We start from the raw sequence: 26,592 nt of genomic DNA, 5'->3' as shown, positions 1-26,592 counted from the left end.
ACCTGCCTGCTCATTATTATCTCTTAGTGCTCTGTGGACATAATTGTTAAGGACATCATGTGGCAGTTCTGAGGATTTTGATTAGGGTATGTGGGGCAGAATTTCCATTAAAAAGAGTGGCCAAAAGACAGATGTGCAATTTTTACCCGATTAAAGAGAATTATAATAAATAACATGTTGTTGATACCAGCTTCTCTAGGACTTGGAATTTCCTTTCCTTTTCTCTTCTTCCCTACCCTAGGATGATAATGTCTTTTGGAATCGTCAGTGTTCCCCATTCAGATCTCATATAGGACCCTAGCAACGTGCAGAAAACTCCTTGTTTGTTTGTTTGTTTAATCTTCTCCACAGTCTTCCTCTTCCTCTGTCTCATCTGAGGTCATGGACTGTGAGGGGGGCGCAGGGAGGAATGGGACAATTAAATGTTCTCTTGTTTGGCTTGGCCTTTAAAAGATGCCACAGGCAGAGTGCACCAGAGGACAGAGGAGATAATGACATCCTTAAAAGCTGTAAAACTGATGTAATGCTAATAGTCATCAAGAAGGGTTATATAAAATCAGGAGTTTTTTTTTCATGCTGGATACTCTTGTGAAAACTGTTAGCAGCAACTTCATCTTAAATTGTGGTAAAGACAATAAAAGAAATGACGTGTAAATAAAGGGAAGTCAGGAAATGATACGTAACCTAAAGTGTCTAATGTTCTATTGTAATATGATGAAGTCAGCAAATTATTCTGAAAAAGAATCATGTCATTGTGAAGTGTGTGAATACTTTAATGAAAGATAATGAAAGATGTTAGCAGTCTTTGGAGGAGGAAAAAAGAGACACAGAGGCACTGTATTTATGGTGCACTAATACATATGCATGTATACAGCATGCACTGATAATCTGCACGTTCATACTTTGTAAAATAATATTAAAAACGATGTGATTAATGTTTTTGAAATAACATTGTTTCTAGGATGGGGTTCAGTACTTCATTTTAGGAAAGTTGTATCAAAATTGCAGGTACTTCTTTCTGTGTATTGTTCACTCTGTGTTTGAATTTTGTACTGCAGATGCTCATCGTTAATTGAAAGACTGGTGAGAATGAAATAGGTGTTTGGGTAATTAGCATGAACACAAAAATCCTTCATAAAGGAGTCTCTATATAACTGATAGTTAATTCTATACTTATAAAGCAGGATAGAGTAGAAACCTGACAATTTTTCTTGTTGCTGCTGCTTCTTCGTAAGCTGCGTAATTTAAAAAATCCAGCATCCTCATAGAAAGCTCAGTAGTTCCCTTGACGTCAGGTTGTGATTATACACGTAGTCTATCACTGTTAATGTCACATACTCATCAGTCTGCAATAGGAGGAGTAAGTTTAGCCTTTTTATATTTTGATTATTTTCAGAAATGCATACTGAGCTGGAAAAAGTAATTTAATTTGAATGCCAGGACTATCTTGATTTCAGAACTAATCATTGAATTACACGAGTTATTTGGCTATGGGGACAGAACCTTCATCCTCTCTGTGAGAGTTTTAAAGAGCTTGAGTGCAGAAGGAGTTCTGGTTATTAAGGCAGGATCTGAATTTATAGCACAGTAGCTACATGTGAATTCCTAAGTGCCTTTATACAAGATGCTTTACTTGTCAAGACAGAATAAGCTAAGCTACTTACTCAGAGTAAGCTGAAATAAGTTGATTATGTGTGTGAGCTCTAAAAACAGTGGTATGTGTTTGTGGGATAAGGAGGCACTAACCAGCGGCTGAATTGCCTTTCTGTCAGGGTGCCTCACTGACCACACAGCAGGAATGATTTTGCTCTGTGTGCAAGATGCAAATGCACTCACCTGTCTTTGTGGTGCGCTCCTGAGTTACTCCCTGATATTAAAGCAAAGAGACTAAGGGTGCCTGTCTTTGAAATAAGCTCAAATGTTATGATTTACTTGTTTTAAGAAAGCAGTTGTGGGATATCAGATTGCTTCCTGGATTTTTGGAATGCAGTGAAAACTTGCACTTTATTTACTTACCCATTAAAGCAGGGGCAGAGATGTCAGGGAATGCTGTACTTGGCAGTCTTAACTAGAGACCAGAGAAGACACTTTGGGCTCACGCAGGGATGAGGTGAAGCGCTCTCTCCCAGTTGTTTGCTTCTGCAGGCAGAAGCTGATTCTTGTGAACAAACTTCAGCCAAAGTTTGTGACTGCAGTTTAGTCTGCAGTTTTTGCATAACCTTGGAAAACAAGGTATAGCTTGAATAAATATCTTATAAATATCTTAATTTGTCACTGTGTGTTTTAAGTTCATGTGGTAAATTGACTTGTTCCTACCAGGACTTACATACAGCAGTGCTAGAACTAAATTGGCTGATCCATTTCAGATGTGACTTTGCACCAGCTGTCATCGTAGGCCAAGTGCCTCAGTCACGTTGTGTGCCCGGGTGTGGTGATTGATTAAATTCCTCCCTAGAGCTGACTATGGACCAAGTGGCTTGTTTCCAAAATGTTAAAAATCGTTATGGGAGCTGTAAAGATGTGTTTAAAAAGCTCATTAGCTAAACTTTTAAAAATTTTTCTTAGTTTATTCTATATCAAATTTTGTCTTTCGTATGGATGCTTAGGTCAAGGATAGGAAACTGAATAATACCCTTTAAAAAGTTGTTTTAGAGAAGTGCCTTTTTATGCTGCTTCTGGAAGAGAATTTGTCTTGTCTGAATGAATGCATGGGTCTGCAGGGTCAGCTGAAATTCTGCAGTATGGATTACCCTGTATAAAGGAAAAGCAGGTCTGTGACACTCTGCTGGAAATGAAGAATAACCTGAAAAATACAGAGTAGCATGATTCATTATGCTAGAGATTTTTGTGCTTTTTGCTGGATAATTCTTCATGTTGGTTCTTTCCGTCTGTAGGTATTAATTTGGTCCAGTCTGTGAGGAGTGAAAGCACAAACTTGAATTGTCCTCTAAATTTATTTTTTTTTTCCCCTTGCAGTGTTCTAAGCTTCTTTCAGATACAACTGTAATCCAGTTTTATCCAAGTAAATTTGTTTTAATTACAGATATCCTTGATACTTTTGGTGAGTATCTAATTTACAAGACTTATTACACAATTGTTAATAATATGAAATAATGTTTTCGTAATTCTAGAAACCATTGAATAAAAAATACAAAATACCTTTGCTTTTCCAGTGATCTCCTATGCTTCTGTGTTCTTTTTTTGTTTTTGATGTAGTAAAAGTGCTGAAATAGCTGTTTTATAGTGAATATTTTCCAACATATATGCTTGGGAACCAGTGATACGAATGTGCTATACAATTGTTCAGAAACTTATAAGTGAAATCTTTAAAAATCAAAATACTTTTTGTAGCAGTTCTGTGTTTTGTGTGTTAGTGAACATCTAGAACAAAACTGTAGGAAAAAAAAAACACACATGATCTCTGAATTTCAATGTCTAAAATGCTATAGTTATTATGAAAATACTTTACTTTTGACAACCTCTTGACTCTCAATATTTCATTCTGTGTATTTGTCTGGAAGTTTTCTTTAGCTTAGTGGGGATTATGAAGTGATCTAAATGTAGTTACCAAATTATTTAATCTATTTAATGATCTTTTAGGTGAAATTGTCATTCAGCTCTGTCTGACTTCCTTGTTTTTCTGCTGTGTTACGGAAAAAATTTATGGTGGTATTCAAAGTTGAAGGGTATTAATGTTTAGCAGGATATGCTATGACATAGAACCAATTGTTTTTTCAGGGCTTGCTTCCTCTTTGTTCTTTCCTACTTTCAGCAAAGTTGCTGAAGATAACATAATATCCAAACCCTGCAAAGACAGGACACCAGCTGTCCTTCCCAGGCCTGGGAGAAACCTGACCTGTGTGCTACTCTGCACTTTATGGAGCCAGATAACATTTTTTGTGTGTGCAAAGAGCTGAACTCAGACTATTAAGATTTCAGCTTCACTAGAGGGCAGCATGATGTTAACATTCTAAAAAGGTTTTTGTTTTTGTTTTTGTTTTCCTGATGATTTCAATGCATGCTGAAGAAAGAATCATCATTTAGTGTTTTTGCTGTTTAAAAATGGCTTATATTTTTTTCTTTCTTGAAACAGGTAAACTAGTGTATGAAAGAATTCTGTCAATGTGCATGGACAATCGTGTCTCTTTGTCAGGTAACTTTATTTATAATGTGTGCTGCTGGAATAAATCATGTCTGAACTGATTTGAGGAAGAATTTGGGAAGAGGGAGGGAGCAGGCATTCACCGAGCTGGTGATCACTTTACTAAGCAAGTGTGATCTTTTGAGCTTGGGCCTTTTTCATGTTTTCTGTTGAAGTTCCAAAATAATATACAAGTGTAATTTGACAGTTACAGTACAAGTGTACAAGGAGAAACCTCTTTAGGAAGTCTTCTAAACATTCTATTGAAATATGGGCATGTCCTTGTATTGTGAAGTGTATTAAGTGCCTCATCCTGAAACACAGATTTTTTATTCTGTACTTGGCACTACAGCAGTAACATTAGGTTGCAGTTAAATCCATAGAATTTGAGCCAGAGCCTGAAAGCAACCAATATTGATGTTTGAAATAAACTTGCAGAAAATCCTTCAATTTAGCTGTTGTGGATCTGACAAACATTAATGAGGGCAGACAGTTCTTGTACCACAACCTAATTACTGAGCACGGCTCTGGAGAGTTGAGCTCATGCTGCAGCTGTAGAGCTGCCCAGGGCATTGCTGGTGGGAGCTTCTGGAGCAGCTATAGCAGTGAGAGGGAGAAGGAAGATCTCTGCTGTGCTTGCCGTGCGCATCTGTGTGAACGCCAGAACCCCAGGGGCTTTTAGGCTCAAGCTCCACATTGGTCAAGAACTCCTTTGGTCCTAGCTGAGAAAGAGCGACTTCCTATATTCAGTCTGCATCAGTAATGCAGCTTCTCTATAGTCTCGGAAGTGGAACACTTCTGTGTGGAACAGGGTGTTCTTACCTTCCAAGAGCAGGGATGGGACACCACTGGTTTCTAAATCTGCTTCAGAAGGAGTTTGTAAGCAGATACTCACAGCAGAAGCTGTTTGTGTAGCTTTAGCACTGAGAGAAGAGGGACTCAGCCTTCCCAACCATCCTGCTTCAGACCCATGTGGGTTACCAGAAGCCTGTTTTGCCTTCTGTTTCAGGCATCCTAGAGAAAGAGGAGGCAGTTTGCCATGCAACTGCATGCCCACCTGACCAGAGTGCTGTCCCCATAACCCATCTGTTCCTCCCTGGGATGGCAGCTTTTTCCTGCTGGCAGCTGATGTAATTAGTCCCGGAGCTCATGAGGAGACTGCACTGCAGTGCTAGGTGCTTAGTGAAAACAGCAAGTGTTCTCTCGGTGCTTAATATTGCCCACCCCTTCCAATATGGTTTCAAGTAATATTCTTTAAAAAATACATCAGACTTCTCAAGTAAATAATTAGAGTGCTTAAACCTCATCTACCATCTGTATATGTGTGCATTTGGTATAGATTACCTATGTGTTATTTTATAATTTCTGCTTTTATGGGGAGGCAGGGGTTAGATTTCTCAAGCAGCAGATCCAGGATTAGCTTTGGGTGCTTGACTTCAGTTTCTGATATGTTACTTAATGCAAGTTGTTTTTTCTAGCTGCCCGTATACTCAGTTCTTATTGCTGCAAGAGAAAGCTGAATCAAGCATATTACTTAGTTTATTTTGGTGTGCCTAATTTCTTGCTGAAAGGAAAGAGAGTACAATTTTAAATCTAGACTGAAAAGCAACTTGTTTCCAGAAGGAATGTACCTATTTCTGTTTTGTTTTTTTTTTTCCCCAGATAATTTTTCTCCAGAGAGCGTTAACGATACTGCCAAAGAAACATGCTTAAACTGGTTTTTCAAAATTGCTTCCATCAGAGAACTCATTCCCAGATTGTATCCTTGTCAGTGAGACAGGTTTTTCATAGACCTTTCCAAAAATGAATGTGTTTACTGTAGCAAAACTCACAGTAATCTGTTGTTTGTACTAACTTGGTTTTGTTTGTTTGGGGCTGCATGTTTTCCATTTAACTTTGAATCATGTTTAGTAGGCAACTGAATGCTGAGTTACTGGCTCTGAACAGCATGGCGGTGGTAGAGTGGATGTGTGAAAGCTGGGAATAAATGAAAATCTTTTACACAAATTGTAAAGAATAACAGTGTAGTGAGGTTAATTACAGAAAGTCTTGAAGGAGTTTGTTCAGTATGTATTCAGTTTATAATTTTGGTGTTGTGTTTTTAAATAGCATGTTTGTTAGCTTTGGTCCTTAACTTGGCTTCATTTTAGTTATGTGGAAGCAGCAATACTGAAGTGCAATAAGTTCCTATCCAAAACGTAAGAGTAAATGTTAATTGTGGGAAGGAAGTGAAGGGGCAGACATATAAGCTAATTTCAGAAGTTAAGCATGCAAATTCCATCATTGATAAGGTGTTAATAGGTCTGAGAAGAAGCAGTACTGAGGGGTTTTGAGTCTGTGGTGATAATTCCATGCAATATGGAATGTGGTACATGGACTGTGGTACAAATTGGAATGCAACAGTGCTTCTGGGTTTGGGATACGTGTATGATTGTGACATCCAGGTATTTGCAAATTAGAAACCAGTGGCTTCAGATGGTGGAGAGGAAAGCAAGATTGTTGAGATAAGTGAGGCAAAAAGAAGGAAGAGAAAACTGAAGGGAAAATATTGATGTGTCATATTAGTAGAGACAGAGTTGGAAGAACAATTTAGGAGCAATGAACCATTGTCTATTGAAAGTCTTGATATAAGCTTCTGTGTTGCCAAACAGTGTCAACTGCTGAGCTGAAAATGTTCCTTTGCATGTAATTGTCCTTTTTAGTTAAATTTTGAAACGAGTGTTGTAAGCCAAATTGCTGCTACAGTGACAACTTCATTATCACTGAAAGGCAGTTCTTGTACTGGAATTGATGGGCCTCATCTCCAGGTACTAGTACAGCTCTGTCAAAAAGAACCTGTGGAAAAATGGGATGTACAAGAACTTCTGCCAGTCCTTTAAATGGTTGCTTTTTTCACATTGAGTTTACAGCCCTTCCAGAGCTCTGCTGTCTCTCCGAACTAGAAGAGGCATTTCTCACTTGCACTTTTTGCAATCCAAGCATACAAGCTGGCTATCTGGGCAGCTCCTAATGGCAAATACTGTAGTTCAAATATAGGATATCTGTTAGTATTCACCTTAAATTTTATTTCCGAAATAAAATTTTGTGCTAATATGCTTCACCTTTGGTAGGTGTTCATGCTCAATTGTCAGTCTACTGAGTAGCTATTCAGGTCATCTGTCTGTGGTATAGTTTAGTTACCGGATGTTAAATCTGTTTTCATTTCTGAAAATCTTAACAGGGGGATTTCTGAGTGTCTTCCACGATTAACGTCTATGATTAGAGGAATTGGAGATCCACTGGTCGCAGTCTATGCAAGAGCATACCTTTGCAGGGTAGGCTACCATTTAGCACTTCAGATCTGTATCCAAGACTTAGTACAGCTAGCCCTGCTGCTAATGGGGGAAAAAAGAAGGAACTACCATTTTTATCTGAAGTAGTCAGAACCCTGTCTCTTCCTTCAGACAAACAAAAAAATATATATTCTCTTTGCTTTAATAATGGGGGAATCTTTCTTTAAGTATTTATAATATGTAAAAGGTAATTTTACATGCTGCTTATGCCTTTTTTTTTATCTTCAGGTAGGGCAAAAGCCAAGACATACTTACCCAAGAAGAGATCCTAAAATGATTCAAAGAGTCATCAGTAGTGGAAAAGTATTTGTGAAATACATTTTTGAAGTAGTGGCGATGATCTTAACTGTAACTGGAAAATATAAGGGCTGTTAATTGGCAATACTTGCACAAATTCAGCTGCCATTAAAAGTTGCAACAAATCTGTCCAGTGTTGATATATTTGGTATATCTGAATAAACTGTCCAGTATGCTTTTGGAATACTCTTCAGGGGTGCACATATGAATTCCTGCATTGGCAAGCAACTTCTATCTTCTGCTTTATTCTAAGACACGAGCTGCTTAATTCATTTGATTTTGAAATACAATAATGCCTGTTTTTTTTTTTTTTTCCTCATAGCCTAATCATTGCTGCTACATAGCGCAAAGTTCCCAAAAGTTTTTATGAAACAGTTTATAAGCATAGTCTAGCTTTTATTACTCCTGATACAGGTAAAAGAGATGCATAGAAGAGTTAGGGCTACATAATTGCACTTACTATTAATATATTGTTAGTGTGGAAGAGCTTAGCATGCTCCTTTTTGTTCATAAAGATGAGCATACAAAATAAATAGTGAAAACTTTCTTGCAATAAAATACCAGCTGTTTAAATACTGGCTTTTCTTTAAAATAAGAAAACTTAATAGGAAGTTTTTCAATTTGAAAGGCTTTTAATCTTTTGTATTCCAGGTACACACATTATATTAATACTTCCTACTGAAGATGGGGATTTTCACTGATTTTCTCCAGTGAAAATAGATTTTCAAAAATATAAATCCTTAAATAGGAAAACTGTAGTACAGACGTAAGTGATGTCTAAAGCCACAGCATTGTAAAATATGGCAATAAATGCTTGCGTGAAACCAGAGAACCAGTTCTGAGTGCAGTGAGGTGACATGTTTCTCTTTAGCCGCATAGTTTGAAAGGAAACGATACATAAAGCAAAGTGATAGGTGACTGTCTTGGGTTTGTGCCAGTAACCTGGGCTTCGTGATGAAGTGAGCTGGAATTGCAAACGTTCAGGGATCCCAAAAACTCAGATGTCTGAGTCTGATTGAAAAGAGGATCCTTAATCTGTTGAGATTTATTTATTTATTTAAGGCGGAACTGTAATTAACTTCTTGTATTATGCCATGTCTTCATTCTTTGAGAAGAGTTTTGTATGGATTTGTTCCATTTGCAGTTCCAGCTTTACTACACAGGCCTTGTATTTGTGTATAACAACAACCTTTATTATTTATCAGTACTATTTCTATATCTGTACTAATATTTTCATTTGAGATCTTTGATTCTGTGGAAAGAATGAAGCAATACAATGAATATAGGCTGTTGCAATGCAAGTACTAGTATTTCCTCACTGCTTATAGACACATGGAGTTGATGTTATGAGAACTTTGTTTAAATTCAGCTGTAATTACCTCAGAGTAGTTGCCAGTGGACTAGACTATAATAGCAAGCATGGAGATAATCAAAAGCATGTGATTCAATATTCAATATGTTTGTATTTTTGGTATATTCCTCTGGAAAATATATTTTGTCTTACAGTTGGAGGAGGAGCACAGGTGATAGATGCAAATAAAATCTTCCTCTTTTAATACAGGTTGGGATGGAAGTGGCACCTCAGCTCAAAGAAAGCCTTAACAAAAATTTCTTTGACTTTCTTCTAACGTTTAAACAAGTAAGCAATTGGTTTTTGTTTTCTGAATCACATAAAGATACTTCTTAACCAAACTACCATATAAATACTTTTCAAAAAAATCAAGTTCTTAAATTTAGATTTAGGGATATTCCTATGCCCAGCTGTAGCACAGGAAGCGTTACATTCATGCTGGTTAAGTTTCGGGTGCTCCGTTTCTGTGCTTTAATAATGTATGCTATGAGCTAGATATTTTTCCCCAGCTAGCAAGGAATGCCTCAGATTGTCTATGCATCTTTATCATCGAATCAAAGAATCATTTAGGTTGGAAAAGGCTTTCAAGATCATCAAGTCTAACCATCAATGTGAACTACCAAGTCCCATTGTTAAGCCATGTCCCTTAGAGACATGTGAATGTGGCACTTAAATACCTCCAGGGCTGGCAACTCCACCACTTCCCAGGGCAGCCTGTTCCAATACTTGACCACCATTATCTGTGAAAAAAATTCTTCCTAATATCCAGTCTAAACCTTGATTAGGAAAATATTCCAAGTATCCAATCTCATGACAAACAAGAACATTGTTTCAATTCGTAAGCAAAATTTGTCATAATTCTGATTAAGTACCAACTTCACTGCAATGTGTTTGTTGTTGTTGTTTGTTTGTTTTATTTCAACAGATTCATGGGGACACAGTTCAGAATCAGCTGATAGTGCAGTGTGTGGAAATTCCTTTGTATTTGACTCTATACTCTCCTGCTATAGACTGGATTTTACAGTGTATTGCATACCGTGCTCCTGAGGTAAGTAAGTGTGCTAATGCTTGGTACTAATGGCAGTGTTACAGTAGAGAACTAGTTTTATTAAAGAGTTGATAAACTCATCCTACGTTTTTCCCCGCTGTTTAACTGCATAGTGCAAGAAGTGAAGCAATGCGTAAAACTTAAGGACACTGAAAGCATCTGATGTAAACACCATGTATTTTGTGCTACAAATTCTTGGAGAAGGTGTCCAATGCAGAAGTATAAGTATTTAATATGAAACTGAAGTTTAGGCAACATAAGTGCCTTTTATTATAAATTGCAGAATTCTGTGGCAAAATGTGTTGAATCGTAAGTGACTCAACTTAAAATACCAACAGTAATTTCAATTTGACTGCTCAATTTTTTACTGCTACAATATTCAGATTTGAGTTTTTGCTTTTGGAATGATAATATAGATTTTTTTAGAATTACAAAATATATATATATATATATATATATATATATATATATATATATAAAACAACCCTTATCATACAATGCTTAAGCAGCTGAGGAAGAAAAACTTACGTATCTCAGTGGTATCAAATATTGAAATCTCTTTCTATCCTTTCTCTAACCCTTCTTTTTAAAATGAAAAATAAAAAATCTGTCAGTACTTATGCGAGTGTACAAGTTAGTATAAAGGGGCTGGATCTTACTGCTTGCTTTTCTCTTTTGTACAGGAAGAATGTTTTTTTTTCCCCAAAGCCCAAACTAGACCACTTTAAATTCATAGGCAGTATGTCTGTTTGTTTCTTGCTGTCCTTTAGGTAGTTTAATTTTTATTTCCTGAATTCATTAGTTTCTTCTGTCATGCAGATATAAAAATGATTTGAGTAAACTGTAGCTTCGTAATTGTTTAACATAGTCAAGAGGCTATTTTAGTCTTAAGTCAGTCTGTTCTGCATTCCACGGTAGAGAGTTTGTAATAGTCACCTCTTTTGCCAGAGGTAATTGACCTTGGTGGCAAATAGAAATCATTTTGAGAAATAGCACAGCTGAAGGGTTGCAAATTTGACTTCCATAAAATAGTGGTTTTGATTAAAATGTCACTGTACTCATTCCAGTAGATGTGTTTTATGTTGTAGTACACTGTTGTTTTCTTGTGCTGTAAATACAGGATAAGACAGGATTATTGGAATGAGTTGGGTTGGTAATTAAAACAGCTTTTAGTAGATTTTACTACAGTGATTAAAGCTGAATTTATTTATGAAATCTTACTAATTTTAGTAAGTAATTCTTACAGGTTCTGCTTACTGAGATGATGGAGAGATGCAAAAAACTGGGGAACAAGTAAGTATCATGTAATGCAGAAGATGTGAGTCTGTAATGAGTGCCCATGAGTCTCTGTAATAAAACTCTCTCCATTTTGAAAACATATCTTGGATGCACAGTGTAGCTTTTGTTCTTCCTATAGCTTACTAAATCATAATTATGAATGTCTATTTTCCAGAGATGAATTCTAAAGGATGGCAGATTACTTGTAGAGCAAAAGTTAAATTAATTTAACTCGGTTGCTGTCTCCTAAGCCAAAGTTTAGGATGCATAATGTGTTCTATATCAGCCGTGTCTCTGATTCCTGGTTATGCTTCATTTTTCTCTGATTTTCTTCCTTTCCTTCCCCCTTGTCTCCCCTGGTTACAGTTAGCCCATACATTCATTTTGGAGGGGAAGTTGTAAAGCAGCTGGCACCTTTGGAAGAATATTTAGATGACTGCTTTTTTCGAAACTAAAATTAGTACCCAAATGTCTCCTTGAAGTCTGTGTGCAGGCTAATCACATTAAGTGAATAATTCAGGAAGATTGAGAGTTTTGGATGTGCTTTCTGAGTTATGTGAATGTGATTTGGCCTGCTCATGAGCTAATCTCTGTTCATTTTACTTAGTAGGTAGGCAGAGTTCTATGAAAGTTTTCAGTTACTTTTTTTTTTTTTTTTTTGGGTATGCTTTGTACAGTCTAGTTGTGCAGTGGCTGAGGAACTAAATTATGTTAATCACTGAAAGAGGGGGAATTGCCAGCATTAGCATTCTGTGACTGAACTAAGGACTGGGGTAAAAGTGTGATTTTAAAAATGAAGGAAAGACTACTTTGTGGGAGCGTGTGAGTTTGAGTTTATTTTGTGTGTAACATCCACACAAAAATCATCCACATATTCTGCTGTATTAATTATTTGGTATAGGTGTTGATTTGTTTTGTGGAACACATCTTTAAATCAATTGTTAGCATCCTGTTCCAAAGATGGGCCAGGTGTCTCATCTTTGTGATCATTTGCTCTTTGAAGGAAGCACAGAATGATGAGTATAATGAGGTGTTTTTTTTTTTTTTTTCCAATTAAATGTTTTTGGGATGTCTCTTATTGGAAAATTGAATAATCCAGTTGAGATGGTCTATAAAGTGTGATAGTTTTCTTTAAAATGGAGTTCTGTGGTTTTGTGTCTTCTTACGGCTGTCAAAATACCACAAAGCAAGTCACATCAGTTCATAAATCTTTAAATAATCTCAGTATGTTCCGAGAACCATGTTGCAGCCATCTAAGTGAAAAGTGACAGCCTGCTTGTCTATATTGCAAAGCATATACCTGGTGAACTCAAAGTACTTGTCTAATGAAAAAAAAATGCAAATTCTAGTCAGATTGCAATGGGACCGCTAATGCTCAGTCAAAAACAGAAGGGTTTCTGGGCTATTTTAAGTGCTCTGTACAATTTCCCTCAAGGTAAACTGCCTCAAATTCAGAGCGTCTGCTTCAGAATAGTGAAGGACACAGCGTTGCTTGGATTGTGAGACAGCTTCTGTGCTAACTTGTGTCTGAGTTTGCCCAAAGGAATTGCCTTTTTGAATGATAGCAGATTGTGTTTCTTATATTTGCACAGTAGTATCAGTAAAGTGGGTTTTACAGTAATGAGTTGAATCTTCCATTTAAGTTTGGATCAATAGTAATACAAACATGAGTCTAAACAGTTTGTTTTAAATATCTAAATATATCACTGCCAACTACTGTATAATTGCTGTTTGGATTTTTTTTTAATCCTAACAGTGCTGCCACTAGAAAACTCACTTTTATAATGCATACTTTTTTTTTAATTCAGTGAGAAAAAGTTTAAATTAGAGTTTTGCCCTGCCCAAGAATACTGTACTGCCCAAGTACTGTAGTCAAAAAGGAGAATGGGTTTCAAGAACTTCTCATTGCTGTTGAACTGTATTGATTTGTCTTATGTTCATTGTAGTGCTCTGCTGTTGAATTCAGTAATGTCAGCCTTCAGAGCAGAGTTTATTGCTGCAAGGTCTATGGACTTCATTGGCATGATTAAAGAATGTGATGAATCTGGATTCCCAAAGGTAACTTTTCTCGGGTAATTTATAACACTTATTTTTTGTCTGGCTGAGTTATGATCTACTTCTATCTTTTCTTTTACTTTCTTATCTGTACACTATTTATACTAGTTGCCTACATAAATTGCATGTTATTTAAATAAAGGGGATTCAAACAATCTTTCTGCATACTCTGCCTACTAGAGGAGTGTTGAACGAACATGCATTTTCTGCTTTAAATTTAAAATTACTTATTATATTTCAGCACCTCCTCTTTCGCTCTTTGGGATTAAACTTGGCATTGGCTGATCCTCCTGAAAATGATCGCCTTCAAATATTAAATGAAGCCTGGAAGGTTATAACAAAGCTGAAGAACCCACAGGTGAGTTATTGACAGTTGTTTCACTACTGATCCTTTGTTCAGGGTAAAATTGTAGCCATTGTTCAGCAAGCTGTATATTTTGCATGGCATGATTTACGTTTTCTAGATATGTAAAATTGCCAAAAAAAAAAAAAAAATGATACCTGGTAATATGTTTATATAATCCCTGCTTTTCTGACCTCTGCTTACAAACAAGCAGTGCAGTTGTGGAAGTTTGTCATTAGTGCTAAATCTTAGGTCTGCATGAATCATACTTCAGGAGTAATTACTTTAAGTATAATTTTTGCACATGTATTTCTTTCCTGTAAATATTGGTAGTCATTAGAGATGTGTATTTCTAGGATTATATCAACTGTGCTGAAGTGTGGGTGGAGTATACATGCAGACATTTTAAGGTAAGTGATAATTACTTTGCTTCCTCTGAAGGTTTTCTGATGCAGACGAAGTGCCTGTATTAGTAACGGTATTAAAACTGGAAAAGCTATGAGTATTTAAGATGTCTCTAGGACTTCTTTAGTGTACAAAAAATGCATTTCCTTTAATGAAAGATGAATAGGGACGAAGGATGTGTCTTTGAAGCAGTCTTTCTTGCCCTCAAACCCTGCATGGTATTTCTTACCTGTTATTGGACTAGTTTAAGTAACGATTTACTGGAACTATAGCTAAAATTCCTTGCTTAACTGGAGTTGTGTAGGAAGCTGATGCTTTGGCAAGTGGGAATAAATTATCTGATGATTTACGTGCTGATTTTGTTACCGTATTTTGTAACTCCTATTTTTCGCTGTACAGAAGCGAGAAGTCAATACAGTTTTGGCTGATATTATCAAACACATGACTCCTGATAGAGCGTTTGAAGATGCTTACCCACAGGTAAAGAACCTATTTTTCCAAATCTGTAAAATCTGTGCATTTTCTTAGATCAAACTAATTCTTAAACATTTCTGATGTCTCTTAAAATAGTATAATTATTTTTAAAGGCTGTCTATGATTTGGGAAGCTTTTTTGAACAATATGATGTTGTGGTTTGTTACTCTTTTTCTCTCTCAGTCCAGGAAAAAAGGTTAAAACAATGATTTATGTATTTAGAAGTAGCAATATCTAATTCTCAAGTCAACAATATTATTCTACTGAAGAAAATCAGCAATCATGGCAGGCTGTGAGAACAGAAGTAAAACATAAATAATGATAAATCTATGTCTACTTCAGTGGATTTTAGTGTCCAGTTCTTGAGACTGTATGTCAGGTGAGATACCAATTAGTTGTAGAGGTTCTAGAAATGTTTTGTGGTTACTTGGAGAGTAGAAAAACTGCTTACAAAAGTAAATTTAACAAACTGTACTTCTTGTTTTAGTCAGTCGAACTGGAGAGGATGCAGATTATAAAACAGAAAAATCTTCCTAACTATAGAAAGTAAAGAAAAAATAAAGCCTGGGTAGGCTGGTCATCCTCTCACTTCTTATGAGTTCTGAAGAGTATGCTGGAAAAACATCTGCTAGGAATAGCATAGCTGTAGTTGATCCTGCTTAGGGGAAAAGAAGTGGCATCAACGAACACTTGAAGTGTCTTCCAAACCTGTTTTCTATAAGTTATCAGAGAAGAATATGCTCTGGTTTAGATAGTTTTAATGTAACTTGTATTACAATCATTTTCCTTTTTTTTCCTTCTTTTTCTTTTTAGCTGCAGTCAATTATTCAGAAAGTTATTACCTATATCTATGATTTCTCTCTGCTTTTTTCAGTGGTAAGTAATGCTATGCTTAATAAAATTTTAGGAGGAACTATTTTCCACTGTTTTTGCAAGACAGCTAACCTGAGTTGCATATCTAAGTTGTTTTCAAATTAGCACAGCAAGAGGACTTTTTATCAAGTAGATAAGTGCAGAAACATCTTGGAAGCTCTATGCTGCTTAATACCTCAATGTTCATTATTCTCATTTCACTTTTCCAATTTTCTACACTTTGTTGTTACAGCATAAGAGACAATCAGTGGGAAATAAAATACCATTTATTTGTGTATGTGTTTGTGTAATTGCTGATAACTGTTTCTATGTTCTATTATGGGGTTTAAGTTTGTTATTGAAACAAACTGAAAATTAGGTAAGAGAATGCATAAGAGGTAGGGAAAGGAAAGAAGACAGCAGGTATCAAATTGCTGAAACCAGCTGAAGAATAAAACTGAAGACTGACTGTGGCTTTGGAGTCAAGTCTTGTTCACAAGTTACTTAGATAATTCTGAAAAACTTACCTTCGCTATATTTTTGAGACAATATCCAAACTAAATATCTCAGTGTCTGAACAACCTCAGCCCATGTCTTTAAAGAAAATGCAAATGTCCTGGACCTTCATAAGTTGCCGTGGATACATCCACAATGGAAAACATGTGACCTGTTTTAATAACTAACATTTTTTTCCATAGATGTCTGAATTTCAAGTGATGTTAAGCTGTTTCAAGTGTATGACTGCTTTTTAATAATTTACAACATTTGGTTCAAATGGTTTTGTATTTTGTTTTGGATTGCTCCAATCAGTAAACTGGTAAAACCTTTCAGCCATCAGTGCTTTGCCATTTGTTTCCTCTTTCATGGAATGGAAAGATGGTTCTTCAAGATAAGTTACTGTCTTAAAAAAAAAAAAAAAAAAAAGATTAAAATTATTTTCAATAAAACAGCCATGATTATAAAACTTATCCAAAATATTTATTCTTTTAATGTGTTTGTAAAAATAACTAATTTTACTTGTTTATGTATTTGTACTTCCAGGAGAAATTCTTGCCATTTCTGGATATGTTCCAGAAGGAGAATGTGAGAGTGGAGGTTTGCAAGTGCATTATGGAATCTTTTATTAAGTAAGTGGAGATTATTCAGATTAAATGCACTCTGGAGAATCTGGGCAATGGATTGAAAGATTGTTTGGGAAGATGGACTGAGCCAGTGTTTAGTTTAGTCCACATAGCTTGTTGAGGATGTTCCAGTCTGTGGAGAAGGAAAAACAAAACAAACAAACAAAAAACCCACAGGTGTCTGTTTTGTTGATCTATTGATTGACTCCTTAACTGTTCACAATGAAAGCTGAAATTGAAGTAATGCATCGATGCTGACTTACTATTGACTAACAGATCAGTTGTCCCCTGAGCCTTTATCAATTTATCACTTTAGGTAGTCCATGAAACGTTTTTGTATTTCATCTGATATCACAGTGCAGAATTATTACCTTGGAGTAACAGAAGAAGAGGAGAGGAGAGACAGACTGTTGTTACAAGCTCCATTATATAGAAAAAATGGTTATTTCCCCAGTTGAAAATGAATTTCAAAGATGAGACTTCATCTTCAAATATTGTAAAAGTCAAGCGGTCTTCTTCAATTAATTTTGAAAAAAAAATATTCTTTATCACCTTTTTGTTTTTAAATAACAAAATTGCAGGCGGATGCTGAATTACAGTGATCCAATCTCTCACACTGAATTGAGTTCTACTTTTTTTAAAAAAAAAAAAAAAAAAAAAGCATCTTTGTACATTCCAAGTATTCTTTTTTTCTGTGTTGTGTGTTTTTGTTTGTTTTTTTTTCCATCATTTGTAAGTTTGGGAAATATGAAGACAATCATTTTCTGCCCTACATAGAACTGGTGTAACACAGTCTCAGTAGATGATCAAGTTTTCGTTAGCAGAAACTTTATAAGGAAATAGCCTTTTAGCAAAAACCTGCAGCATTCAACTGTGAGAAGTACAATCAAAAATTGCTTTAAATAGCAGAAAAGGCACAGAGAATGTCAAATGCTGTGCAGGTTCTTTAGGGGGTTAAATGCTCAGTATATGAACAGACACACTGGTCATTGATTCCTTCAGTCCTGTCTTCCATGTGGTAGAAGTTTAAATTTGCGATAAACGGTTCTAGTCAAAAAGAGGGAAACCTCCTCCTGAGTTTTACACATTTTTGATGTTCCTCTTCAAGCACCTAAGTTGAAAAGCTTTTAATACTAGGTATCCAAAGAGCCTTTTTTGTGTATGGAAAACAAGTACTTATACTTAGGTGTTACTTTCTACCACCAAGGTACCAAATAAGCGAGCACAGGCACTTGACTGCCATGTTATGCATCTACTCCGTTTGTCTAAATGTTTAGCTATGCTTTTGGGTTTGGTGGTTGTATGCATATATTTTGATGAGATCCCCCACTGAGTCTTCTCATCTTAGTAGTGCACTTGTACCTCTGGACTTAAGCATGACACTTATCCATCCTGTCTGTTCATCAATAGCTGAGAAACTATATTTTTTGGTAGATCTAGGAATGTTTTGTTTTGACATTCTTAGATTGATTCAACTTATCACGTCTAGCTTGTTGTGTCCCTTAACAAGTTAGATTCCATGGCTTGGCAGTAAACCTCCATGTATTAAGGTAAAATTTCTTGACTGGTTTTAATTGGAACTCTATGTTTGTTAACCATGTGATCTTTGAATTCCTGAAGGCTAGAAAAAAAGGAATATAAAACTTCTGTAGATTGTTAGTGTCTTACAGCATTGCTGGTAGGAATTACTCGTTCAGTGGGTGTGCTATTCATTGTTTTTCATTTTGACAGTGCGGGATTTTTCATCACTTTTTCTAAAACATTTTACAGGCATCAGCAGGAATCTACAAAGGATCCTGTTATACTCAATGCTCTTCTGCATATCTGCAAGACAATGCATGACTCTGTGAAGTAAGATTAACTTTACTCATATTAATAACTATCATTTATGCAAAGTTTGGCTGCTTGGTGTACAGTTTCACACTTCTGAGACTGTTTGTTTCATGGTGGATTAAGACATTAATCCAATTAGTAGTGAGGGAAGAGCTGTGTGGTGAAGTGGTAGCACATAGTATTTGTTCCGAAATTAGTGCTTATATGGAATACTGAAACAGAATTTTAAAAGGGAAGTAGCAGCAGTTTTGTAGAGGTTGTTAGTAAAGCAAAGACACTAAAAACTACATTTAAAAAATATATTTCTGGGAATGAAACTGGTGTCATCTTTGAGTTATAGCGAATAAGAGACTTTATGAGCTTTAATGAATATGTACCTATTAAAGCACAGATTGCCATATTTAATTTATACATTTATGCCCTGCTTTCAGCCATTACCAATGGGTGTGAAATCTTTAAAAGTACAGCTGAAAGACTTCTAGAAACATCAGTAAAGGAACCTAAAACAAGGGAGAAGCTTTTGAATAGTTTTTTCCCCTGAATTCTCCTCTTCCCTTTTCCCCTTAATTTTGAGTGCTGAGGTTAGGGATCTACTTTGTGCCGTGTTGCAAACCCCATGTTTGAATGGCAGGTGTGTAAAGGTCAGCGCCATTTTTTTTTTCTGTGCCAGATGCCTTGTGATATGCCAGGTTCTCAGCAATTGTGACTTGACAGTCTACCTGTAATTTCAGCTAATATTTATTTAAAAGCTATAAATAGAAAAAAAGGGGGTTTGTACGCCAAACTTTGGACTGTGACAATAGTTCAATTTTGTTCCATTTTTGTAATAGTTTCAAGTAGAGTGTCTTAGAATATGAGCCAGATACTTGTGAATCAAATTTCAAAAACTTCTGTGTAATGTGGAAAACAAATGTGGTTAGTAGGTTGTTAAAACAACTAACAAAAAAAAAAATGTTTTGCAAAAATCACACAGAAATCTGCATCTGACTGAAAAAAGAGTCACAATTACCAGTGTGAAATCTTTATATCTTAAGAGCAAGAACTACCCCGCACGCACACTTTCTGGTTTGAACCCAGAGCCTCTTAGTATGGCAGGCACTTCAAAGGAACTTGTAACTTTCTCAGCCTTGATATGCCATGAGTGCAAGATTTATTGTCAATTACAAAGTCAGGTTTGGCATGCAATTTCAATTTATACCTGTTTGAGTGCTTTATTTTGTGTTAGAACACTGCATTTCTGTATGTTGCAGTAAAAGCCTCTTCAACCTTTTAAATAGAAGAATGTATTGAAGCTAAAACAACTTATTAAAAAAATTAGGCAGTATATGGCAAGCCATATTTGGTACTTCCTCTGACATTTTGCCAAAACAATTTTGCTGGGTTTTGGAGCTCCTTACAATTCCTTAAACCAGCAGCTCTTTTAGCTGAGACAAGATGATGTACATAATTTGCTGGGTTCTGTCTTTCATCTTTTATTGGCAAATCATCATAATTCTTACTACGTTAAAGTAACCCCTGCATCTATTCTTGCATGCTGGTTCAGGAAATTCCCAGCCCATTGTGTAGGGCTCATTAACCCAATAACAGCTGTTGGAGGGTGACAGCCTTTAGACTGGCAGTGGTATGATTCAAAATTGAATTGGAAACCTATAATTGACCTGGAGATCCCATTACAACTCTTCTGAGCCTCTCAGAGCCCATCAGTTGACTCTCTTGATTGGCAGTGCCCTAATGAGCTAATCATGCTGAGATTTTCTTTCTTCCTTTACTGAATTTGTATAATAAAACTATTGTCCTCTTCCCATCTGGTGTCTAAGCTAGGAAAATGGTAATTGCTACACTAAAGTTCAAATCTGGAGCCAACTACATAATAGTAGAAAGATTAAATTGTATTAGTTAATTGTTATTTATCTTTTTACTTATCCATCTTCAGTGAAACAAATTTGACTTACTGCATTTTCATGTGATGTAAATTTGTTTCAAATAAGATTTAGACTTCGTACAGAATAGGTATCACTGATAATTGTAAAATGAATCTTGTTTTTATGTATCAGTTTAAGAAGTTCTAACAGTGCTGCCTTTTTGATATTTTAGTAACAAGGTGATGTTAAAGAGAATTCTTAAATGACTAACCCGGTTACATATTAAAAAATATATATATTTTTTCTAAAATAAACACATTGATTATTATATACTATTTAACGTGCATATTAAAAGCTGTTCCCCATTAACAGGATGATTTTTCTCCTAAAAATGGCTTTACTAATTTCTTTAGGATTTTATAATCAGTTCCTACTCAAGTTCTCATGTTGTAACACAAGAATGAAGCCACTTTCTTGCTTGCTGCAATTAAGAACTCTAGCTTAGCTAGCTTCTGTTCATGCTGAATCTAAGCTTCTGTAAAATCTAAAGACTTAGCAATTTTTACAATTCTTAAATTTAAGAATTTAGTTTGGTGCATGGCTGACTTGAAGATATGTATATTAAAATTATTCTCATTCTATAACTAAAATTATGAGACTAGTGGTCTTAGTATTCAATAAATAATTTATAGAGACATAAAATTGCATAAATTAGCATGTATCATTTGAACATTTACAGATAAATAGTTAAGAAATATTCAGAAATCTGACATATACATTATCTGTTATAGTGCACTGACACTTGAGGATGAGAAAAGAATGTTAGCATCTTTGATAAATGGATTCATAAAAATGGTGAGTAACAATTGTATGCAACTGTTGGCGAGTACCTTACCACTTGGATTTTCATGAGTTCCCCATGAGAAACAGGTGCCTATGTAACTAAATTAGAGATGGTACGTGACTTGCCAAAGACTGTTGAAAACCCCAACCAGCGCATTTTAGTGACATAAGTATGTGAGTGTTGAAAGAAATATACAGTGGCGAAGCTGGCATGGTGCAGTATGCTAGTTTAAACTGTATGTGTATATTTAATTTTTCTGCTATTTTTTTAATCTCATGTAAAACACACTAAGTATTTAAAAGCTAAGCAGTAATTAGTCTTTATATTACAGCCTCAGAGAGATCATGCTTTTGTGAAATCCCACTACCCATCCCTCAATGAGACCATTTATCTCATTTACAAATGAGATAATTTCTATCATTAAATCAGTAGTCCCGCTAAAACTCCAGTTGACTTGAAATTAATTTTTAACCCTTCCCTCCTACTAATCCCTGTAAAATCTTTTGTTCCTGTGCCTTGTGTTTGAGATGTCAGGTTGTTCTAGGGAGATGTTTGTAAGCTTTTGTTGTGGCTCTTCTCATTCTATAACCATGTCTTTTCAATCTTGCTTTTCTTTTGTACAGTAATAGCTGACAGGCTTTGTCTCTACTTGTCCCCTTTATTCTTTGTTGTAATTCTATGAATTTATCTCTAGATGGTTGCTTTCTCTTCAGTTTTCATATTTAGCTATATAATAGAATGTTTTTAATATATTTTTTTTTTCTTTATTAAGGGTTATATGCAATATAATGTACAATTTTCTTTAAGAGGAGTTCACACATTGAATAATATTTGATGTGGCTTTACAGTCTGGGGGGAAGAGTGGAGGGACAAGAATCCCAGAGCAGCAAAATGGTACAATTTTTAAACAAGCCTATGTTAAGATATGGAGAGAAAAGTAGTTGTAAGTCATTCTTACAGCCAGGCTTTTTAGTGAAAAATGTTATATTTCTAGAGAAGTTTTCTTAAGACTAGGGCTAGAGAATCAGCAGTTGCACAAATATAAGAAAGGCAAGGCAGTTAGGTCTGTAACACAAGATTGTCTGTAACACAACACAATCTGGTGCAGATCCTTTGATCTTTCACTGGATGGACGAAACACAAGTTTTTACAGAATTAAAAGGAAAATTCTTTCACATGCGACTTGAGAAATGAGGAATAATGCAACCATTACTCTTATTAGAAAAAAAGTGATCCATTTGAATCCATAAATGTAGACTGCCTGGAGACTGTTTCTCTTGCTAGGCTTTTGATTGACAGCTGAGACACTCTAGCTGACAGTGCTCAGTTTTGAAATCTGAAGGGTTGGAAGTAGGGCGTTCTCACACAAAGGCTGTTTTTGACTTTTCTTTCCTGGCAGCGTGCAAGGCTACAGGCTTTTGCCATACGATATAAACATTTATTAAATAAACTTGAGGAAAAAAACTCTTTTCTTACTGGTATGCCTAGTTACAAAAATGATCTTTTTTTTTTTTTTTTGAGGCCCTGTAATGACTGGGAATTAGACATCTGAATACAGATTCACTGATTTATTTCTGTTTTTTTGTTTTGTTTTGTTTTTTTGTATAGTCTATACTAACCCTATGTTCCTAGTTCCATAGTATCATGAATTCTGCTAATTTTGAAACTACTTTTCACAAATCTAGGAGATAAATTTTGATTTTTGATAAGTATTTGTTTTATTAAGTAGACCATGTGGAATGTGAACAAAAAAAAAATCAGCAAAACCTTCAGGTTTAAGTATTGGAAAGCAGTTAAATGCTTGTACAATGGTAAAATGTATTTTTGTTTCTTCTATAGGTTTCATTTGGCCGTGACTTTGAACAACAGCTGAGTTTCTATGTTGAAGCCAGATCAATGTTTTGCAATCTGGAGCCTGTTCTAGTCCAGTTGATTCATGTAAGCTATAGTTTATCTACATTATCTTAATACTTAGGGTTATATTTGCAGTTCTCTCATTCCCTGCCCAGATTATTGTGCAGTGTTTGAAGTCTTTATATCAGGTGTTTTAAAAGTAGGCTTTGATCTTGTCTCTCATTTTTATCACCCCAAATTCTCTGAAGTTCTTGCTTGACTCTGAAATTCAGATGCATGGTATCATTGCAACAAAGAAAATTAGCTATCTTGGGAGAGATTTCATGGCCAATAAAATAAATAGTACTTTTATGTATTCGGAATTTGGGTTCTCTCTTCTATAATCCTCCATCTAGGAGAGATTAGACTGTCTCTGGTCTGCAGACATAGTCAGAATCCTGCTGTGATTGGGAAGCTTAATTGCTTTTCTGTATCGAGTCACATGACAGGTGAGCACTTGCTGCATCTGATTCCTTTGTATGATATGATAAATCGTATATCCTTTTAAATCCTGTTTTGTTTTTGTTTTTTACTAAATGAGTTTGCTAGAAATGGTGATTTCTATATTAGGAAGGCGATGATGAGAGAGCACTTTAGCTGGGAAACAAGGGATGATCTAAATGCTTGAATAAATCAACAACTCTACCTTGACAAACCTTCAGAATCACATTTGCTTTAAGGAACAGTCACTGGAATTCTCAAAGTGAAGAGGAAGTAAAAACTAAATAATACAGTGGGAACACCATATATGGGTTCCTTTTGACAGTTTCTGTTCTCTAAATGCACGCAGTAAAATGTGCAGTTTATTTGCAACTGACCTAATAAATCTGTGCATTTTTCTTAATGTTCTGCTTTTGTTGTTTTTGTTTCTTTTTTTTTTTTTTTTTGTATGTGTGCGTGTGTAGTCTGTGAACCAACTAGCAATGGAAACAAGAAAGGTGATGAAAGGAAATCATTCCAGAAAGACTGCTGCATTTGTCAGGGTAGGTCTGAGTCCAATAAACTTTGAGCCTGCCTTCTAAGCAGATAAGGTCCCTTCTAAACTAAGTCATTCTATGATAAGTGCTCCTTTTGATTTTCATGCTTCTAAGTCTCTGCAGTTACTGTCATATGAGCTTTGAAACGCACACAGGCTATTCAAGTTCTTTGGATTCACATCTTCTTGCCTGAAACATGTCAACTAAGATGAATTTCATCTTCACGTACTGTGAAGGAGTTTGCATATGCTATGGTTAATGAATGGATTTTCATTGACAGCACTTGCATATGATGTTCTGGACAGAAAATAGCTAAGGTGACATTGGCCAGGTTCTGTATGCCTGGGAGCCCCTTATTCCATCTATATGTTTGGGCTGCTCCAATAGGTTTACATCAGCAGCATGTTGTGCTAGATCTCCTTCCTCCCAAATGTACACAGTGCCAGTGCTGTGACCTGTTTGATACACAACTTGTCGCTGAGGACCAGACCTAACTGCTTTGCTAGTTAGGTTTTGGTCATGAGCTACATGCTGGTTACTTCAGAGGGACTGTTAGAGCTAGAGTCACAGATTAAATTTGGACCTAATCTATTAGTAATAACATTAATAGTAAGTATAATTATTGAAGTAGTAAAGAGAAAATTGAAGTTGCTGATTTTGGACTTAACATAATACTAGCTGTTTAGGGAAAGTCTTTCCATAAACTCATTTACAGATTTTGTTTCCTAATCAGGTATATAATCAGTAATGACTGCTGTAACTCCAAGTAAGGAATTTTGTTCATTTTTTATTACTTTATTTGCTTTAGGCTTGTGTTGCCTTTTGCTTTATTACAATTCCATCTCTGAGCAGTATCTTCACACGCCTTAATCTGTATCTACACTCTGGACAGGTTGCTCTGGCAAATCAGTGCCTTTCACAAGGTAAGACGAGTTAATTTACTTAAAGGTTTTCGATTTCAGAAGTATTTCTAGCTGTGAATAGTAACTTGGTTGAAAACATAAGTCATATAAGTATATTTATTATGTAATTAAAATACAGCCCTTTTTTTAAGCACTGTTAAAGTGAAAACTTATAATATTAAAGCAACTCTTCAATTTCAACACTAATTGGGTTGAGTAAATAAGACAGCTGACACTATTTAACATAGTTGTGGATGTGAGGCAGGTTGTCCAAAATTAAATAATTTTAAAATTATGGAAACATATTTTTTTTCTCCTGCATAATTGTCCAAGCACTCTAATAGCAAATAATGTGCTTTAACCAAACTGTCAAAGAAGAAACTAGTTAATCTGTGTAGTAGTGCACAGGCTGATAAAATCATGGAAAGAGATTGAAAAGATTTAAAACTTAGGTTAATGATACTAAAACTTGCTATCAAAGCACAGAAGTGATAAACACTCAGCTAAAGATATGCCCTGTATCAGAGGGAAATGAAGAAGTAATACCAGATAATGTGAAGAATGAAAAAGGTATTTTCTTTATTTGATCTGAATTATTGGCTGAAACAGGGCCTGAGTACGGTTTTTGGCCATCCTGTTTGTTCAGTCCTAAGTAATTTGAAATTCTGACAAAAGGTGATTTGGGGAAAAAACTAAGCTACTCTGACAACAGTATGAGCACTACGTATGTATCACTGTTTCAATATGATCTTGTTCCTGTTCATATTGCAAATGAGAGACAGTTACCTATTCTGAAAGTCTTCTCCTACCTTTAACTGTTTCCAGTATCTCTATTTTCCTTTTCAAAATGTTGTCTTTCTACTTTGTTTTGCAATTCTAACATCAACTTGAAATGTGTCCTTTCCAATGGTAAATGCTTTTTTATATTTTTTTTTCAATGTAATGGTGAAAATAACACACAGGATTACTTTGCAACATCCTTTGTTGTGGCTATTAATTCTGTGTTTTAGCTCTATGCTTCTTTATGAGACAATTAAAAACATCTTTGCTGTGATGATTTTAACCTATGACCACTACATCTTTACTGTCCTTGTGTGTTCTGCACTTGTTTCATTCTACTCTTACTGCTACTGTGTTTTGTTGTTGTTGCTAGGGCTCCTGCAATGAATATTCAAAATTCAGAGTGAACTCTGTGTGTGCAAATAAATATCTGTATATGTTTTACAAGTAACAGTTGATCTGATTCTGAGCCACCTGGATTTGACATTGTGCACAGGCAATTTTGATATTTGGAGTTTGCATTTTTCCTATCAGGCTGTCCCTTTTGTATGCTTGATGGCTCACCTGGCTGTGAGTTTGTGCTTGCCTTGCCTCACTGGGGTATGGTGGGCCAGATAATATTGTGCTGCTCTGCCACGTCTGAATATTTATGGTTACTGAAGCAGAGGTCAACTGGGCATTCTTTTGATGAAAAGAAGCATAGGCTGAGTGTATTTAAGTCTTGTTAGCTAAGCTTTGTTGCTTCAAGTCACAAAAGATTCCTATGTTTGCCAGAGGAAGGTATATGAACGTAGTAAAGTTGAA

General features: G+C 35.6%; 1 protein-coding gene across 3 annotated transcripts in view; it reads left to right on the top strand.

Annotated features, from left to right (window-relative positions):
• The window catches only part of VPS35L (VPS35 endosomal protein sorting factor like), a 55,710-nt gene that overhangs the window by 7,811 nt on the left and 21,307 nt on the right, over positions 1–26,592 (top strand). For all 3 annotated transcript variants that reach the window (XM_032197286.1, XM_032197287.1, XM_032197288.1), the window contains 19 exons: positions 2,977–3,061; positions 4,094–4,153; positions 5,804–5,900; positions 6,292–6,339; positions 7,362–7,455; positions 9,332–9,409; positions 10,047–10,169; positions 11,416–11,462; positions 13,394–13,505; positions 13,744–13,860; positions 14,202–14,255; positions 14,650–14,730; positions 15,538–15,600; positions 16,618–16,703; positions 18,468–18,548; positions 21,184–21,247; positions 23,076–23,174; positions 24,035–24,112; positions 24,915–25,029. In XM_032197286.1, the coding sequence (XP_032053177.1) occupies positions 2,977–3,061; positions 4,094–4,153; positions 5,804–5,900; positions 6,292–6,339; positions 7,362–7,455; positions 9,332–9,409; positions 10,047–10,169; positions 11,416–11,462; positions 13,394–13,505; positions 13,744–13,860; positions 14,202–14,255; positions 14,650–14,730; positions 15,538–15,600; positions 16,618–16,703; positions 18,468–18,548; positions 21,184–21,247; positions 23,076–23,174; positions 24,035–24,112; positions 24,915–25,029 (1,582 nt within the window). The remainder of the gene's footprint in view (positions 1–2,976; positions 3,062–4,093; positions 4,154–5,803; positions 5,901–6,291; positions 6,340–7,361; positions 7,456–9,331; positions 9,410–10,046; positions 10,170–11,415; positions 11,463–13,393; positions 13,506–13,743; positions 13,861–14,201; positions 14,256–14,649; positions 14,731–15,537; positions 15,601–16,617; positions 16,704–18,467; positions 18,549–21,183; positions 21,248–23,075; positions 23,175–24,034; positions 24,113–24,914; positions 25,030–26,592) is intronic.

Source organism: Aythya fuligula, chromosome 15 (assembly GCF_009819795.1).
Source record: "Aythya fuligula isolate bAytFul2 chromosome 15, bAytFul2.pri, whole genome shotgun sequence".
NCBI lineage: Eukaryota > Metazoa > Chordata > Aves > Anseriformes > Anatidae > Aythya > Aythya fuligula.
This window is presented reverse-complemented; position numbering and strand designations above follow the sequence as displayed.